We start from the raw sequence: 19254 nt of genomic DNA on the forward strand, positions 1-19254 counted from the left end.
TGGGACAAGTTGGTCACACCGCCTATCACCTGGGGGCGGCCACCAAATCAACCCCGTTTTCCTCCCTCTGGGTCTGCAGCCAGGAGAAAACAACATGCACTGAGTTTCCGTTGCGCCACTGACATGAGAGGCACGTTCTGGAGACCCCACCGAGCACGAGCCGCTCCACACGGGGACACTTCACATGCTCCTCACCCGATGCTCACACGTCCCCACCCCGCGGGGACCGCCACCCCACGGAGCAGACAGAGGCGAGAGGGAAGTCGTGTGCTTGTCCCCCAGACGTTAAGGCGCTGGCCTCTCAGTGGAGCCTGTGTTACATCCTCTCCTGGTATTTTCTCCGTTTGTAACTGGGTCACTATACGCCCTTGTCCGGGGAACTGCCCGTGACTTAGTTTGTTTCCAAGAACGTCCACCCCATGGTTCGCTTTTCTCATTTCATGTGTTGCCCTTGGTCCCCATTTTCCCAGGACAGTCTGCTTCTCAGCTGGGGATGTGAGTGAAAATTCTCTAGGTGTGGAGAGTGGAGCAGTGATGCTGGACGAGGCACTGACCCGCAGCAGAATCTCAGGTCCACCCTCAGCTTCCGGTTCAGAACTTTCCGTATTCACTACCTCCTTTACCTTTTTCGCTTGTTGTAAGTAGTCCTTTGTCTTAAAGAAAAAACCCACCATGTTTGATCACCGTCAATTTTGTCCACACAGAACCCCGCATGGAGGTTTATAGCAACTTTAAGCATAATCGCCAAACTCTGGAAGCCGCCAAGACACACCTCAGTAGGTGGATAGATAAATAAACCGTGGTCCATCCACACAAGGGAATAATCTTCGGAACTAGAAAGAAATGAGGGAGGGAAAGACTGGGAGTGTGGGATTAGCAGACGTAAACTATTATATACAGGATGGCTAGACCACAAGGTCCTACTGTAGAGCACAGGGAACTATATCCAACCTCCTGGGATAAACCATAATGGAAAAGAATATAAAAATAGAAAGTCTCTGTGTATAACTGAGTCACTTTGCTGTATAGCAGAGACTGGTGCAACGCTGTAAATCAACTCTACTTCAATATAAAAAATGAGCTATCAAACCATGAAAATCAGGGAGGAAACAGAAGTGCAAATTTGTAAGTGAAAGAAGGCAATCTGAAAAGGCCACACGCTACGCGATTCCAACCATATGACATCCTGGAAAAAGCCAAACTATGGAGACAGTGAAAAGATCAGTGGCTGCCGGGGGTTAGTGGGAGGGAGGGATGAACAGGCAGAGCACGGAGGATTTTCAGGGCAGGAAAACTAGCCTGCATGATGGTGGATGTACGTCCTTATACATTTGTCTAAACCCACGGAATGTCCAGCACTGAGCAAACACTAGTGTAAAAGTGGACTTGATTTCACTCTCTGACTTACTTCACTCTGTACGACAGTTTCTAGGTCAGAAAGAGAAGTATCATATATTAACGCATATTTGTGGAATCTAGAAAAACGGTACAGATGAACTGGTTCGCAGGGCAGAAATAGAGACACAGATGTAGAGAACAAACGTATGGACACCAAGGGGGGGAAGGAGGGGTGGGATGAGCTGGGAGAGGGATGGACATATATACACTGATATGTATAAAACAGATAAATAATGAGAACCTGCTGTAGAGCACAGGGAGCTCTGCTTCACTTCGCTGTACAGTAGAAACTAACACAACACTGTAAAACAACTATACCCCGACTGAAAAGAAAAGTGGACTTGAGTTAATAATAATGTATCAATGTAGGGTCATCAGTGTAAAAACGGCCACACTGACACAAGATGTCAGTAGCCTGGGAGCCTGGGGGTGGCTGGTTATACGGGACCCCCTACCCTTGCCATTCAATTTTCTGTAAACCTAAAACTACTCTAAAAAATGAAGTCTAATTTCAAAAATATGGGAGTGGGGTGAGGGGAGGGAAAGTTCCGCCTTACAGAGAGTATTAGCTATAAGACATAAAACTGATGTAGAAAATTACCAATTGGCAGCCACCATGTGAGGGTTGTTCAATAATTCTGCTTTAAATGTTAAAACCGAAAATAAATAATAACTGATAATTGATCTGCCCAGAGCCCCCCCTCCAAAACAAAAAAAGAATCCAACCAAAACCTTCTGATGACTGGTAGTTATTGGCTGAGATCCGGGAAGTCCTGTACAAGAACTGTCTGCCTGGGAGGCGGGCGTCCCACTGCTGGTCCCCAGTCGGATGGGGTCGGAGCCTGGTCTCAGCCTTCGCTGGAACACCTGCCCTGAATTCTGTGCTTTGTCAGGTGCCAGTTTGCACGGATTTCAGGGGAAAACAGGTTTCTGTTTCTTTTCTCAGAGTTCGTTCTTCCTGATCGGTGAGCCCAGAGGCTGTAGTCATGGGGATAGTTCAGGAAATCCCAGCGTTCATTTCACCCCATGCCACCTTCTCCACAGGCTGCCGCTCCCGGGTCGAGTCTATCCCAGTTCTGAGGAGAGTGGATGACATGTCGCCTCCGTCTCTCTCCTTCCCGGGTCCCCGAGGCTCCACTGCATTTGCTCTGACGATGACGCCATCCACCACCACCAGGACAGCGTTTCTAACTACAGGCGGGGCCAGGAGAAATGACCGCTGACCCCCGTTTTGAAATAATCTAGGGCCTGGGCTGATGTGTTTTTAGAAGCTCGGTTAGGGTCGGCTCTGGAATAACAGTCGATCCAAACTCTTGGAATCCAGCGACACCACCGCCAGTGAAGCAGGCCTGCTTCATGATGGGGAGGGGGGAGCAGGAGGGGCGGTGTCCAGCCCGGGGAATCATCGGGAAACAGCCACGGATGCGGCCAGGCCAGCGGGAGCCCAGTCCGGAAGCTGCCCGAGGACCACAGACCCCAGGCCTGGCTCAGCTCTGCCACTGTCCCTGAAGGCTCATGTCCATGCTCAGGAATCCACAGGCCCATGTGTGGTCTGAGCCCAAGTGCTGGGAGCTGCACTGCAGTGATGGACGGTACCCACCCACCCCCCGCCCAACGGGCTGGGAGCCAGCCTAGGTGACAGGGCACAGAGGAGCCATCCGCTGACCACGGGGCCAGAGCCAGCACGTGCTTACCGTGTGCCCACCCTGCCCTGGTGCTCAGACCCTCTGCTCAGCTACACACACCCCCCCAAGGAAGCAGAGCCCCTGCCGCTGGCCCCATACCTGCTTCCCCCACAGACCGAACATCCAACCCTGCACAGCTGCCCCGTTCCCCGTCCAGACTCTCCACAGACGCCCGTGCCCCCTGACCCACCACCTGCTACAGGCCCTTCTCCCCACCCCTGGGGTCTTGCCCCATCACTCCTGACCTTAGAAGGTCAGCCCCGCGCAGGGACGGCAGGGCCCACCTCTGCCTTGTGCTCCATCCACCCATCAGGCTGCCTGGGAGCCCGCCTGCCCACGTCACCCCGTCCCAGCTCCCGGCGCACAGACCCCCAGCTTCCTGTCTCACCAAGTGTCTGCCCGGGCTGGTACCCTCCTCACCTTCAGCCAGGCCTCTGCGCTCGTCCCCCCTCCAGGCCTGTGCTCTCCTGTCCCCATCCAAGCATGTCCTGTCCCCTGGCATCTCGGGCATTGAAGCTGTGTCACCGATAAGCCAGCAGCCCTGTTCTCACGTTGCTCAGTTAAAATTCAGGAGACAGGAGTCGACCGTGATTACAGCACGGCCACCTGTGTGCGGATGGGGACGTGCACGGCTGCAGGAGCACGGGTGCGGGTCCTGCCCCAGCTTTGGAGTCCCCACAAGTGACGAGAAAGCTCCCTCCTTCAGCTGCCGCCCCTGTTGTGGGTTCAGCAACTGTGAGGTGGGACACATATACGTGACACTGGCACAGGGAGGACCGGCCCAACCCAAGAGGAGAGGGGGAGGGAGGCCCCGTCCGCTGAGTCCAAGATAAACGCTCTCTGCTAAGCATCGCCCGCTTGCCCGGATGAACGCTCCAAGTTGCCATGGAGACCCTCACCTGAGCTGCTCTCGGCTCTCACGATAGCCTCACCTCAGCTGGTCGAGTTCACGTGTCCCCCAGGCACAGGGCTCTCACCTGGGATGACGGTGCCTCCCCCCCCCCCCCGCCAGGGGACACTGTGCAATGTCTGGGGGCATCTTTGGCGGCCACAACTCGGGGGTGTTACTGGCATTTGTGGGTGAAGGTCAGGGATGCCGTACACATCCTACAGTGTACAGCACAGCCCCCAGCATAAAGGACTGTCCAGCCCCACCATGGCACATCATTCATCCATGAAAAAGAAAGAAATACCGCCATTTGCAAGAACCTGGATGGACCTTGAGGGCATAATGCTATGTGAAATAAGTCAGATGGAGAAAGACAAATCTGTATGATCTCGCTTACACGTGGAATCTAAAACAACTGAACCCAGAGAAAAAGACTGCTGGTCACCAGAGGTAGGAGGTGGGGTGGGTGGAATGGGTGGAGGGGTTCAAAAGGTCCAAGCGTCCAGTTACGAGATAAGTAAGTCCTGGGGATGTTGTGTACAGCATGGCGACTGCGGTTAATAATACTGTGTTGTATATTTAAAAGTGGCTAAGAGAGTAGATCCTAAAAGTTCTCATCATAAAAAAAAACGTGTCACTATGAGTGGTGACGGATGTTCACGAAACATGTCGTGGTGATCATTTCCCAGTACATCCATACACCAAATCGTTACATTGTACGCCGAAAATTAATACAATGTTTTGCGTCAACTGTATTTCCATAAAACTGGAAACAAAAAGAGAAGAGATGAGATTAAACAAAAGTTAATGCCCATTTGGAACTGGTAAGAAACAGAAAGGATCCTCCGGCCCCCATGTCAGCGGGGCGGAGGATGAGAGCCCTGTACCGTTTTATCCCACGCGTGATCTGAGGTCCCACGCGCAGGGACTTGGTTTCCAGCAGGGGGCGCTAGGCACATGCGGGTGCATGTGCGTCTCCCAGGGCTGGCATGAGACGGCTGTTCTGTGTTGTCATTCATTCATTCACTCATTCTCTCCTTCAGCTCAGGTACGTACTGAGCACCTACCACTCGCCAGGCACCTCCCGGATGCTGGCGATTCCATGCCGCTAGCACAGGCTCCCGGAGGAGGGAGAGAGCACTTTTAAAACCCAGCAAAGGGTGATGCTGCCCACGCACGTGTAATCCGAACGACAGAATCACCCTTCCTCCCCGAACCCACGTTCCAGCGGGGTTTCCTCAAGTGTCTCCAACCAGCCCCTACCTCCCGTCTCCAGGTCATGGAAATTCGGGTCCAGGCCTCGTTCCAGCATCTTGACGACCTTCTCCACTGAACGATGCTGGATGTAATCCATGCATTTTTTCAGGTTGCTCTAAAGAGAAAAGCAAAATTGGTCTTACAGAGAAATGTCTCTTCAGGCCACAGGAAGGCTCCTTGCGGGGTGCACCCTGGCTGGCCGCCTTTGCAGGGAGGAGAGCTGCCCCTTGATGGGGCACCGCTGCAGTCCCCAGGCTCACCAGGCAGTATCCTTCTGCATCTGGAACCCCGGGGCCAAGCCCGGAGCCCAGCACATGGCAAACGCAACTGGCCTGTCCTGGATGAATGTTCTAGAAATCCCCCACCGACCTCTGCGCTTGCCGAGAGTCACAGGATGTTCCCACACTTTCAAAAGGATGAGCCACCTGAACCACTTTGAAAAACTACACTTTCCAGGGTGCACCCCAGGTCTTCTGACTCCATCCTCTTTTGAGCGAGGCCCAAGGATAAGGATTTGGTATTTGCGTTTCCTAATCTCTAAAGCGTTGGCTGCTACGGAGAGCAGAAGGGCACTGCTCACTCAGCTTAACCCACTTGATCCCGTGACCTGCAGGTGGACACAGGGATGCTTGGGCCACCGAGCGATTCAAGGTGAGGGAGTCAGTCACTCCTCGTGAGACCAAAATGACCAGGGGCTCAACACTGACCAGGTTGCCCAGACTCAACGGCAAGGAAAATAATAATTTTCTGTCCATCTAGCAGATAGCCTGGGCTATTTGATGGTAACCACAGTACCTGAGATGCCTCTGTCAGATGAGTCAAATGCTCTCACTGGCTCAGTTCTCCAGCCGCACTCCACACCCCTCCCCAGTCACCCTGAAACCAACCCCTGGACCCTTCAGCCCGCAGATCTCCACCTGGATGCTTTCTGTACATTCTGGGACTAAACATTAACAAACGCTCAAGGACACGGGATACACTTGGTTTCACTGAACACCTTCATTGCCATTTACTAATCGACATTATTTTAAATGCACAAACACATTTTCATGTACACATTAGAGAGTAATCGAAAAAACCCAAAGTGCCCAGACCAGACTTGGATCTAAATACCCCTGTGTGGGCAGATTCCAGGGCTGGGCAGGGAAAGTGCAAGAGTAACCTGACCGTCTTGTGCCTGAAAGTCGTCAGCACTCAAAGGATGGTGGGGACAGCGCCAGAGGGAGGAGAGCCAGGCAGAAGGGCCACCGGCCACATCCGGACAACTTGGGCACAAAAATAAATCATGAGAATGGCAGGTTATAACCCACTGAACGCGATGAAAATCCACAGGTCCATCCTGATACGAATGGAGGGATGAAACAAACAAAAACAAGGGGACCCCAGAGGTTGGGGACGCTCTCTGTGGACTCATGGCTGCAGGTGAGCTCACCTGGGCAGATCGGGGCTGGCTTAGGTAAGCTGAACGGGCACCGTCCTGACTCTGGCTCTCCCTGTGCTCTGCAGGGAACGCTCCAGGCTCTCCGGGGAGGGGCTGGACCTGGAGGAGGGCATCTGAGAGCATCCTTGGGTATCACACATCTTTTTCCGTGCTGAGCGAGGTGCTCACTGCACTCTCCAGCTCCTGCACGCCCTGGACAGGCACAGCATCCCTGACGGAGTGCAGGTGTGCCTGAAACACAGCCCGCAGCTCTTTCCTTAACTCTCTCCTTCTCCCCCGCTTCCCTTGTGCGTCCCACCTCCATGCAGTTTATGTAAACAGCACCTTAATCACGAGAGTGGCGGCACCAGACACCTACTTCAGTGTTGTCCCCTATTTCGGCAGCGAAGGCTCAGAGGGAGCGGCCACCCCTCTTCCCAGAAACACCCGGGAGGAGGTGAGTAGAAAGTAGGGCCCCAATCTCCACTCTCAGGGATACTAGTTCCCTTACGTGCAGGCATCGACTGCGTTTGCGTCACACGGGAGGAGACGATGGTGGTGTTTAACGGGGCTCTGGCGGCAGCAGGGGCTCAGCAGCCTCAGCACGTCACAGGAAGAAGAACCCTCTGCCCAAGAGCTCCCCGATCTCTGAGGTGATGACGCAGAAATGAACACCAAGGGTCGGCACAACCAGTCCTGGCTTACCTTCGTGTGCAGCTTGGCCAACTGTTTCTCATCCAGATTGGATTGTCTATACACCCGCTTCTTGTAGCGAAACTGGCACAGACACACAAACAGGAAAAAAAGAAAACCAGGTAAATATTTCACGCAGCCGTTCAGAGGAAACACCTGCCTTGTCCGTGGGTATTTCACCCAGGGCGGGGGCTCCCTAGCAAACCCTTTTGTGTTAAATAAACTACTTGCGTTCGCACCACAGAGCCTACGACAGCGTGAGGGTAACTTCTGCGGAGATGCTGCCGCCGTTTTGGCTGGAAAGTCACAAAAAGAAATGAGAGCAACACAGAGGGGTGAGGACTGGGGAGCCTGGTGTGCTCTGCTCTCCTCTGCATCGTCAGCATGGCAGCAAATCAGGACCCGCTTCTCACGCGGGCTCTGTCTTCGACATTGTCAACCTTTATTAAACACATTCAAAAGCCCCAGCCTGGCAAAGCCACCTGCCCTCAGCCCACAGCCTCCACCTGGGACTCTGGGGCTCAGACTCATTCCTTCAAACGGCACAGCACCTCCTCTAACCTGGCAGAGACGTCATGGAAACAGAGGGGCTCGCTGAGTAAGTCTACCTGGCTCAGGTAGAGAGATGGCGCCCGGGAGGGTGCACTGGGGCCGCAGGCTGTTTCCGAATCCCCAGCGCCTTTCACCCGATGCCCTGTTCCTTCTCCTGGGTGCCCTGGCTGCCTCTGTAGTACATGCACTGTGGCGGGTTTGGGAAGCAGGCTGGCAGCTTGGGAGTCACTGGGACTCTGAGCTGAGACACAGCTCCAAATCCACCCCGCCACCGCCCTAGTGTAACGGAAAGTGGGGTCCGGCTGCTCGCCGCTCAAAAGCCAATAAAGAGGCCAGGTTGGTGGAAAGGAGAGTTTGCCTTATGTAGATGCTGGCAGCCTGGAGGCAAGGGAGGGTGGACTCCCGTCCAAAGGCCGACTCCCCCCCACTGACAATCAGTGGGCTAGAGCTTTTGTAGACAGAGGGAGGGGGCTACATGCAGACACGGCACGGTCAGCTCTGGCAGTCATCTTGAAATTGGTCATCGGTGCTCTGACCAGCGGCATCTTGATTGCTTTAGGTCCTGTTAGCCTCAGTTCCAGGGTTGGTTTGTTCCCATTTCTTTGAGGTCAATTCTCAGAATTGTGGCAGCTTATGTCATGGCTACAGTCTGGTCACCATGCACTTAACTGCTTCCACCTGGTAGGGGTTTCAGTATCTATAAGACAGCTCACAGGATACGGCTCAGAATATTATCTCTAGCCCTTGAGGAGGAACTAAAGGTCCTTGACTATGCTTAATGACTAAACTATTATTATTTGGTCTCCTTTGACTGTTTTCCTTTGTTTCTGCATTTTCTCACTTCTCTGATTAAACATATTCTTTTTTTTTTTTTTTTTTTTTGCGGTACGCGGGCCTCTCACTGCTGTGGCCTCTCCCGTTGCGGAGCACAGGCTCCGGACGCGCAGGCTCAACAGCCATGGCTCACGGGCCCAGCCGCTCCACAGCACGTGGGATCCTTCCGGACCGGGGCACGAACCCACGTCCCCTGCATCGGCAGGCAGATTCTCAACCACTGCGCCACCAGGAAAGCCCAAACATATTCTTTGATTAAACTTTTTCCACAGACAAAAGGCAGGCGGAGGACACGGCGGGGAGGGAAGGCCCATAGGGTCCTGCTCCGTTTCGCTAGCAGCCGAGTCACTGGGCTGGACACCTGCCCCATCTCGGACTCTGTTTCCTTGTCTGTCGCACGGGGATCACAGAGCTCCCAGGGTGCCCCGAGGATTGAATGTGAGCTTCCTGGCACAGAACCGGTGCTGGGCAGACGCTTCCCTCCCCAACTTCCCTTGATTCCCTCCCACTCCGAGGAGTTTAAAGAAGCACAGGCATGACACAAAGGGTGCAGAGCAGGGGGTGACCTAACCCCGAAAGTCTCATCCCATGTGAAGTTTCCAGAGTGACCACCTTATCAGCTCCTCCCCTCCACTCCAAACAAAAGAGCAATCCCACGACAGACAAAATTCTTTGGTGCCACAGACCAAAACTTGATTATTTTTTTAGGTGCCGAAATAAACCAGTGAAATCAGAAAGTCCCGTGAAACGCAGGCTGCACCCAGTTCCTGGATCACGTGCACCGTCGCAAACGGTAAGTGTCCGCCCTCTCGGACTGACCTGGCAGGAGGAGACGCAGGCCGTTTCAGGACTCTAGCCCTCAGATTCTAGCTTCAACCAGGACAGCACATTCTGGGCACGGCCGTGAAACTCCCTATTGTGTATCTTCACACGTCACGGCTCTGAGGCTTCAGAAGCCACTGAGAGTGACGTGAGGGGATGTAACAGACTTTGCTAACTTGACGGATCTGTAGGAATTCAAGTCAGTGGGTGCTTTTTCAGTTATAAAAAGAAATATGCGGGGGTCGATAACATCTCTTGGCAGGAGGGGGACACGCGGAGGAGGCACATGGAGGAGCATGTCTATTTCCACAGTCATAAATGTTTACGGCTTGTGGCTAGAGGGATGTAGGCTCAGAAACACACATCCTCTTCTTGCTCTTTTCTCTGTGTTTCCTACGTAGCCAACCGTGTTTTACGGCCACGATCCAAGGCAAAGAGCTCAGATCCAGGCTGCCCCTGGCGTGTCCACCTCCAGGCCCGGCTCAGCCCCACACAGCGGACCACCCGGCAGGACGGTGATCCAAGGAGATGCATGAACACATGTGTAAGTGACTCCTTCGTGGCAACGGGAGCTGATGGCAGGAGCAGCTACAGCACCCACCAGTGCAGGCACTCGCCCATTCCCTGGCCTTATGCTAAGATCACTGTCCCAAGGAATAGCTCACCCGAGCCTCACAGCCACCGAGAAGATGGTAGTAATGTTCCCCCGATTTCAAACCTGGGAATCTGAGGCTCAGAGAGGCTGTGGGGTGGCACGTAGGGTCCCACAGTGACCAGGACTGGACCAAGTCCATCTGATGTCACAGACCACCCATCCACATGGGGCAACGCATGCTCACGTGCTCGCTTCTCAGCCTCGGCTGCCACGAGTCCCTGGATGGGACAGCAGAAGGACACGCGTGCCGGCTGCCCTGAAAGGCAGGACACAGCCCTGCCCAGGTCCCACCGGGCTCTCCCAGGCCTCCTCGTGTTCGGTTCTCGGGGGCCGGGGGACGGGCCCGTGTCGCCTCCTCCAAGACGCTTTCCAATCAAGGGTAGGCTCCGGACTGCCTGTTCTCGCCCTGTTTTACTGTCTTTATAGAAATTATCAGCCCCCAAATGAGCTGTTTGTTTACTGTTCCTGGCCTGTCATCTCCTACAGGAGTGTAAGCTCCATCAGACCGGAACCTTGACTGTCCCATGCACGTGGGCCACGCCGAGAAAGGGGCAGGTTGTGAGCAGGCCCCCGACAAGGGGTTTTTCAATGGACACCCAGTTCACAGGTGAGCAAACTGAGGCCAGAACAGGGAACCACTTGACTCCCCAGGGGCATCCCAGCTTTTCCTGACGGAAACCCTTCTCCCTGGTCCAACACACGTTGGGGGTCTCAGAACCTCAGCTTCAAGGTCACTGTCAGACCTGGGAATGTGCAGATGAGGGGCTGCCGTGCTCCAGGATGTCTCTGACTTCAGACCAACCCCCTTCGAGGGCCCAGATGCCACCCACGATGCCACACTCACAGGCTCTCACTGTTGACTAAGCTGAAACGAATGCGATCACTTGATAATAACAGTGACGTGTGGGGTCACAGTAGAAACGACCACATTTCCACCTACTTGTGTCGCTGTCTTAACAGTTGTGGGGCGGGGGAGGAGGGATAAACTGGGAGATTGGGATTGACATATACACACTACTGTATATAAAATAGATAACCAACAAGGACCTACTGCACAGCACGGGGAGCTCTACTCAATATTCTCTAATGACCTATATGGGAAATGAACCTGGAAAAGAGTGACTGTATGTGGATGGATAACTAATGCACTTTGCTGTGCGCCTGAAACTAGCACAGCATTGTAAATCAACTATGCGCCAATGAAAATTTTTTATTCGTTTTTATTGGAGTATAGTTGCTTAAAAATTAATTTAAAAATATACCATGTGGGGCTTCCCTGGTGGCGCAGTTGTTGCGAGTCCACCTGCCGATGCAGGGGACACGGGTTCGTGACCCGGTCCGGGAGGATCCCACATGCCGCGGAGCGGCTGGGCCCGTGAGCCATGGCCGCTGAGCCTGCGCGTCCGGAGCCTGTGCTCCGCAACGGGAGAGGCCACAGCAGTGAGAGGCCCGCGTACCGCAAAAAATAAATAAAAATAAATAAAAATATACCATGTGGAAATACCATACGTAAACTCAGGGTGCAGCAAGCCCGGGCTCCCCAGGGCAGAGCCGGGGGACACACGTTCTGTGGATGTAAGGCTTGCCGGGTGTATGCACCCACCACTTCACGAGGCAGCCCAAGAGCACATGACTGGCCACAGCGGCTCAAAGAACCCACAGCTCATTCCCGGGAGTCATGCTTCTGACAACAGCTGGATGGCCACGGGCCACCCTGAGCCCAAGGGCGGGGTGTCGGGGGAGATTCAAGGGAGGTAGAAGCAAACCCCATTCTGCGTCCCCAGGGCTCACAGCTCCAGGTGACGCGAGCCTGAGTCAGACCCATGGTCCGCTCACACCAAGATGTCCCTCCAACAAGTTCATCCAATCCACAGCAGGAAAACAAATGGCTAAAAATTGCACCCTGGTCCGCAAATCAGGACAAAATCTGCCGCGACCTTGAGAATGCACACCACTGTCCTGAGCTAAGAGCGATTTCCCAGAGTCCGAAGCAAATGTGCAACTGGGGGAAGGTCCTCCCTCTACCATCACGCCCGGGCTCTGAGGCGGTGACCAGTACCTCCAGGGAGGGGATGCCCCTGCCCGCGGGCTGCGGGTACGCGCGCAGAAGCCGTTCCTCATCCAAGAACTTGCCGTCTCGCCCGTCGCTCGCTGGCTGGAACAGCCCGTAGTTCAGGACGTCCTTCAGGCTCTGGTTCAACGAGCACAGAATCCGCTGCTTCGCAACCCACACCGTCGCATCTGGGTTAAATCGAATGCACTTCTGCGCGGAAGGACAGAGACCCCTGGTTAGTGATGCAGGATGCCACCCCGGCACGTGGTCAGAGATGCCAAAGGTGCTTCCATTCCATCCTGAGAGCTCCTCTGAGCTCTGGACCCCCTGGTTTTTCTGGATGAAAAATACGACCTTCTTGTCGCTTCGGTAAATATAAAAGGGGAAAAGCTCAGATCGACTCACTGATTCTGTGGCCTCAGCTCTCACCATTGGCTCCAATCTCTGGGACCAGCTGTGTTTGCTGGTCATCACTCCCCACCACCTATTGCCCTGGGCAGTTCCCTCACTTGTACCGAGCTTCTCAAACCTCCCTGCTTGTTAAACACAGACTGTTAACCCGCACCCCCTCCAAGCAGAGTGTCTGAGCCAGCGGGTCTGGGTTGGGCCCCAGAAGCTGCATTTCTCACAAGTTTCAAGGTGATGCTGCTGTAGCTGGTCTCGGAAACAGAGTGAGGACGACGGCGCGAGTGAATTACCGTGTGGCTTTGTTTTTACCCCGATTGCTCTCTCTTGGCATCTCAGGCCCAGGTGGACGTCTCCTCTCATAAGCTCACTGATGGGAAAGCCCAGGGCACAAGCGCCCCACCCCCCTGACTCTGAACGTAACAGCTGCAAAAGCACTGACACCGCCCCTCCCAAACCATAAAGAACGGCAATTATGAAGAATGATTTGATTTAGAAATCGTATCAATTGCCGTGAAAGTTAATTTTTGAAGAAGCTAAATAGTACAGACGGTTCCTGCAAACCAACCACGAACACTTTTCAAGAACAGAGCGAAGACGCTAAGAACCAGAATGACACGACTTGGTCGCGTTCCCAGGTCCCTTCAGTGAGACCTGCCAATAAACCAGGAAAACAAACGTTAGGCCAAATCCCCTTCTGACCATCACTTCTAATTTTTATTGTATTAAAATTATATTCTACTGCACGGCCATCGGCAGGGGCTCAAAAATGTGCTTAATCACTTGTAAAAGCGTTCAGAAACGACGAAGTTTGACTGCGTATGAGGCTGGAACCAATCCTCTGCAGGAGGATTTTGCTCGCCCAAGGATGCAAAAGGCCCTACTATCTCCCTGACCCTCTGCCTCGGGAGAGCTCCTCCCTGCTGGGTAAGAGGATACCCCTACTCTCAACAACAGGTCGGTTGAACAGGCAGCCCGGAACCCCACTGCCGAGAAACCTGACCCCACGGGCATGAATGTGCCGTCTGTCCCTCTCCGATGGCAAAGACTGAATTCAAGAGTAAGGCTCAGAGCTCCTCTCGGGGCTGCGAGGCTGGGCGGGGGCTGGTTGTTCGCTTCAGTGACTGCCAGCTGCACCCCTGCCATCTTCGCCTGAATGAGAAGACTGTCTGGAAACTCCCAACGCAACGGTGGAGCTGTATCAGAGGTGACCGAGTAGGGCCGTGGATATCTCGCCAGTTCCTGCTTTGAGAATCGTTGTCGGCCTCTGGTTCCAGCTACATGGATGCATGAACTCAAGTTCCCTTAGAGGCCAGCATCCAAAGCGGGCCTGAGGCCCCCTCCCTGCGGCCGGCAGAAAGGATCCTGCCAGCAAGTGGGTGCTGAGCAAAGCACAGCCTGAAAACCATCCCCCGGGGGATCTGTGTGGCGACTGTAGATGATCCCAGAGACTGGCGTCCACTGCCACTCAGGGGGCAGGGCTGGGGATGCTGAGTCGCGCACAGGCCAGCCCAGCACAATGAAGAAATGTCCTGCTCCAAAAAAAAACGCCAAGAGGGCGCCACTGAGAAACTGCTCTAGAAGCAGCAGGAGCTCGGAGGTCAGAAAGGCTTGGATTTCCAACCCAACCGCATACGCTAACCTTGGGATCCTGGGCAAATTTACCAACCCAGTGGTCCCCCTGTTTCTGTGATGAAAACCATGGTAACTGCATAACTTGCAGGGCAGTTGTAAGAAGCAGACGGAACATATATAATACATGTCATTATGGGTTGAATTGTGTCCCCCCAGAAGATAAGGGTTCCTGCCCCTTAAGGAGCTCAAAGCCTCGTGGGGTGTGATGACGTGGTGGTGTTGATGATGTTTATGGTGATGGTGATGACGTGGCGGTGTTGATGATGGCGGTAGTGAACATAATGGCGATGACAGTGAACGTGACGATGACACGGTCATGGCTGACACGTACTGACTCCTAAATGCCAGAAATTGTGCTAACTACATTTACCTTCAACACAACCACGAGCGGAGAGTCTTGCTATTATTATAATCATTATTACTGATATAGTGTGATTATTATATCAATAACTATAATATATAATTGTATGTTAAAATACAATGCAATAACAGTTATTACTATTCCCGTTTTCCAGATGAGGAAGTTGAGCCTCCGAGACTCACGTAACCACCCCAAGGTCGCGTGTCTAGAAAATGGTGGAGGTTCAATCCGAACCCAAGCTGTATCGGCCCGGCTCGGAAGTCCTCGCTATTTAACTGACACGTCATTTCCTCTCTGTGCACACGGCACCTCAGTGCGGACAAATCATAAAACACCAGACGTCTAGTCACTGAGAAAACAGAAGAGAATACTTACGTTCAGGTCCTCTGTGGACCAGGGAGATACTGCCTTTGTTCAGATTTTCCAACGACCTGTCAACCTGCCCCAATGTCAAACGTTGACAGTTACAAGGGAGAAGCAGTTTCACCTCCACAGCAAGGGACGCTATTTGGGAGATGCTAAATAACTTGTTTCAAAGAAGTAAAGGCTATGCTCCGAGATACTTTGAAAAATAGACAACGTCACAGGTCTCAAGGCACGTGGTGCTTGAGATTAGCCGCGGACGTGTCTCCCAGAAAAAGCAGGGGAGCACCACGGACGTGGTGTCCTTTCTTCTACTTAACAGCTGGGCTTCAGGGAGGATGGACGAAAGAAAACCCCCGAAGAACAACAAAGCACTTCAAACAAAGATTTTCACCCTGGTGTGAATTCACAGGACTAACAAAATCTTGGAACAGGCTCCTCAGCCAGCAATGGTGACGGTGGTGGACCGGTGGCAGGACCCTGGACACAAAGGAAGGTGCTGACCATGAGCCCAAGTTCACCGAGCAGGGAGACGCAGGGACCTGGACGCCAGCTGACAGATGAGTGGCTCCAGCGTGGGCTAAGTGATAACACCAACCTAACAACTCAACCCCCAAACAGATGCCCCCATCGTCCCTCCCTGCCCCTCCCCTCCTGCTCCCCAATCTCAGCGGCTGCCCCTCCTCCCATGCCACAAGCCCAGGAGGACCTCTTGACAGCGTCCTCTCCCGCAGCTTGTGGACTGGTCTGCATTAATCCATGACCTCGGGTGTGTGAGTCCTCATCTGTCCCACCTCCACTGCCCAGCAGCCCCAAGCCTTTCTCACCACCCCAGCGGCCACTGCACCGAGCTCACCCCATGCCCCTCGGGCCCACACAACCTGACTCCCTGAGCGGCCGCCAGGGTCCCCTCTGAAGCCAATAACTCCCCACGTCCTGCCTGTCGGTACCACCTCTGCCCTGGCCCCAACCCCACACACGTGTGCACTGGCACACACACACACGCACACACACACATACACACACAAACGTGTGTACACAAACGCGTACGGACACACAAATACAAACACACATATATACCTGTACATACACACATGCGAACACATATACACACACAGACACACACACATATGCACAGACAAACACACATGCACACACTCCAGCAACGCACGGGCAGTCCTCTGGAAAGCCAGGCCACGTGTGTCCCCAGCCTCCAGCACCTGTGCACCTGTGCCTCCAGCTGGCCGTCCCCTCCCCACCTCGTCTACCAGCTGAAACTGCACTCACACCTCCCACGGGGTCCTCCCACAGGGTCGGGGACTCACCCTCTCTCTGGTCTCCCAGCTGAGCTGACCGCTGGGCTCCCCGAGTTGAACCCACAGCCCACGGACCATTCAAGCTAATCCGGCTGCCCCCTGCTCCCTCCTGTCCAGCCTGCAGGTCACAGCCTCTCCAACCCGCATTTCTTGTCTCCTGGGAGGTGGGACACGCATGTATTCCTCCTCCCTTTCTCCTGACACGCAGGTAGGAGTCAGAACCTGTCACTCACTGATCTCCCGCTGCGACAGCCCAAATGCCAGGACATCCAGATGCATCTCAAGGCCGCCCGGCGCCGGGTGGCTTAAGACACGGAACACTTGCGAGAGGACGTAAGGGCATCTCCAAGACCCACATCAGAGTGCTTCTCGCTTACGTCCTGACAAGCAGAGCGCTCGACACGGGATCTGCGTGGTTTGGAAATGGGAGGCGCAGAGACGTGCACACTCTAACAGAGAGAGAAGGGGTTGTGACCGCCATCAGCCCGGATGACAGGAGGGCAGCCGGCATCCAGGAAGCTCCGAGGACGCCCGCAGGCCAGCCTCAGCATCCTCCAGAGGGAGGCACGTTCAAGCCCAGGTAACCATCTACGTCCTCCTCCAAGACGCACCCGTTCACATCCCCCACCCTCTCCCTCTCCCGGCTCCTGGCACCACCGGCATTCAGCTGGCGAGAGCACTCCCTGGCCCTCTGAGCTGCTGCGTGATGACAGGGTTTATGTCCTGTTCTTGGCACAACCATACCTGATGTCCGTGCAGCTCAGTGGATGTCACTGGAACTGAACTGCACTGAATACAAAGTTCCATACGTGGAACCGTCCTGGGTGACAGAACCCGGCAGAAAAGCAAGGTCCCCACGTGATCGGGAAGAGGATGGGGAGAGCTACCACTTCTGGGGGCCCCGCGTTGCACCAAGTGCACCGAGACCTCATCAGCTCCTTGAACGACCCAAGAATCCTGAGAGGAGAGACACAGCACCAAAGTGGGCAGAGCCGCGGTCGGCGTGCGGTCAACACGCACGAAACTCTGGCCCTTCCGCTGGTAGAGCTCGTGGTCAAACTGAAATCTACAATGAAGAGACTGAGAGAACTCCTACATGGCCAACGTGAACTGTAGCTATTCTGCAAGACATGAGGCTAACCCTGAAATACCTGGACTCAAGGGGAGGCACCCTGGCCCTGGAGACAGAGAGAGGCAGGTGCCCAGCCTGGGTGAACCACGCAAGACCCTGGATCTGTGTGTATGAGTCAGCTTGGGCCACTGCAACAAAACACCACAGCCAGGGAGCTTAAACAACAGACATGTACTGTCTCCAGTCCTGGAGGCTAGAAGCCGAGATTCAGGTGTGGGCAGGGCTGGGTCCTCCTGAGGCCTCTCCTCGGCGTGCAGACGGCCGTCTCCTCCCTGTGTCCTCGTGGGGTCGTCCCTCTGTGTGGGTCTGTGTCCTGACCTCCTCTTCTTATAAGGACACCAAGTCCTATGGGATTAGGGCCCCACCCCAGTGACCTCGTTTCACCTTATCCATCTCTTTAAAGATCCTCCTCTCCGAATACAGTCACCTTCTGAGGTGCTGGGCGTCAGGACTCCAACATATGAATTTTACGGGGACACAAGGCAGCCCATCACACTGTGACCACGGCCAAGCCTCTGCCACACACAGAGGGCCACACTGGGCCGTGTCTGTGTGGCCAGCTAACTCACAGGATCCACAGAGGGTCACACAACCTGGTGCTTTGGGGTCACGTGTATCTGCCGGAGGGGCTGGCCCGTGGAGAAGAAGCAGGCAGAAGTTGGACAGGCTGTTCTGATTCACAAAAACACGGCAAGAGAATTCTATGTAAGAGAGCAAATTGCTCTCCAAATCTGTCCTGGGCCCTGCGAAACAGAAATGATGACAATGGTTGTTTTGTAAGATGTCAGAAGGGTAAGACGTGTCTAGACAAAGCTTGAGGAATGGTAAATGTTACACTGTGTAAAATGTCTGCTGTTACCGTGAGCTGTCTGGAGGCCAAGGGAAGAAGCATCAACAACACGGGTTGGATTACACCATCTATTCAGATCACCTCCCCCGCCACATCTGCTCACTCATGGTCCTCAGGTGAGACTTAAATCCAGCTCACTCTTGACTTCCTCCCAGAAAAGGCGAGAAGAACGAGGGGGCGGCCTGACAAAGCATTCAGGGGTCGTGGTGCTGAGGGGGCCCCCTGCATCACCCCCGTTCACCTGTTCAGGATACAGAGCTGGAAACACGGACCCCAGTGCATTCAGCAGGAACGCAAGATATCCTGAAAGAAATCCCAGTTTCTGAGCACATCATTCATTGCAAAAGAAGCACATTTCACATCATCCTCAATTCTTTCGGGATGCATTTCAAAGGCCCTTGATAAACAGAACTTGCCAGGAGTCACTTAAAGGTGCATCGAGGGGTGGCTGGCCTCTAAGGGCTGTTCACGGGCCATCTGCATACCTGCCAACCTCTGCCCCCCAGAACTGTGAGGGAGTGGTTTCCGAATGCAATCGTCCAAATGAAACAATGCTTTTTGCTGTGGACAAACACCCACCAGGCTGCACCTGTGGTGGAAAACATGGAGGCGCTGGCACGGGTAACACACGAAAGGATGTATGTGGAACGGGGAAGACAGTGGGTGACTGTGACCGAGAAGGACAGCCTGGCCCGAGGAAGCTGATGGCCAGGAACCACACTAGTGCTTCTGAAGGTTTAAACACTAAAGGCCAAAGTGGCTGTGGATTAGGGTTAGGGTTTTTCCAATCGGAATAACATTTTCCAAAGAATAAACGCTTGACAGCAGCCCCGGATGCTTTGGTGAAGTGGTGGGTGGACCGTGCATCCTGGTGACCTTTAAGGGGCCAGCTAGTGGTCCTCTGCGGCTGTCAAGGCCATAGTCACTGAGAGGC

At 54.1% G+C, this 19254-nt stretch overlaps 1 protein-coding gene across 1 annotated transcript in view; it reads right to left on the minus strand.

Moving 5' to 3' along the window:
* SHANK2 (SH3 and multiple ankyrin repeat domains 2) overlaps positions 1-19254 on the minus strand; it is a 544666-nt gene that overhangs the window by 425152 nt on the left and 100260 nt on the right. The window contains 3 exon segments of the mRNA XM_032638880.1: positions 5236-5344; positions 7355-7426; positions 12265-12468. Coding sequence (XP_032494771.1) covers positions 5236-5344; positions 7355-7426; positions 12265-12468 — 385 coding nt within the window.

The sequence above is a fragment of the Phocoena sinus genome, chromosome 8, assembly GCF_008692025.1.
Source record: "Phocoena sinus isolate mPhoSin1 chromosome 8, mPhoSin1.pri, whole genome shotgun sequence".
Classification (NCBI taxonomy): Eukaryota; Metazoa; Chordata; class Mammalia; order Artiodactyla; family Phocoenidae; genus Phocoena; species Phocoena sinus.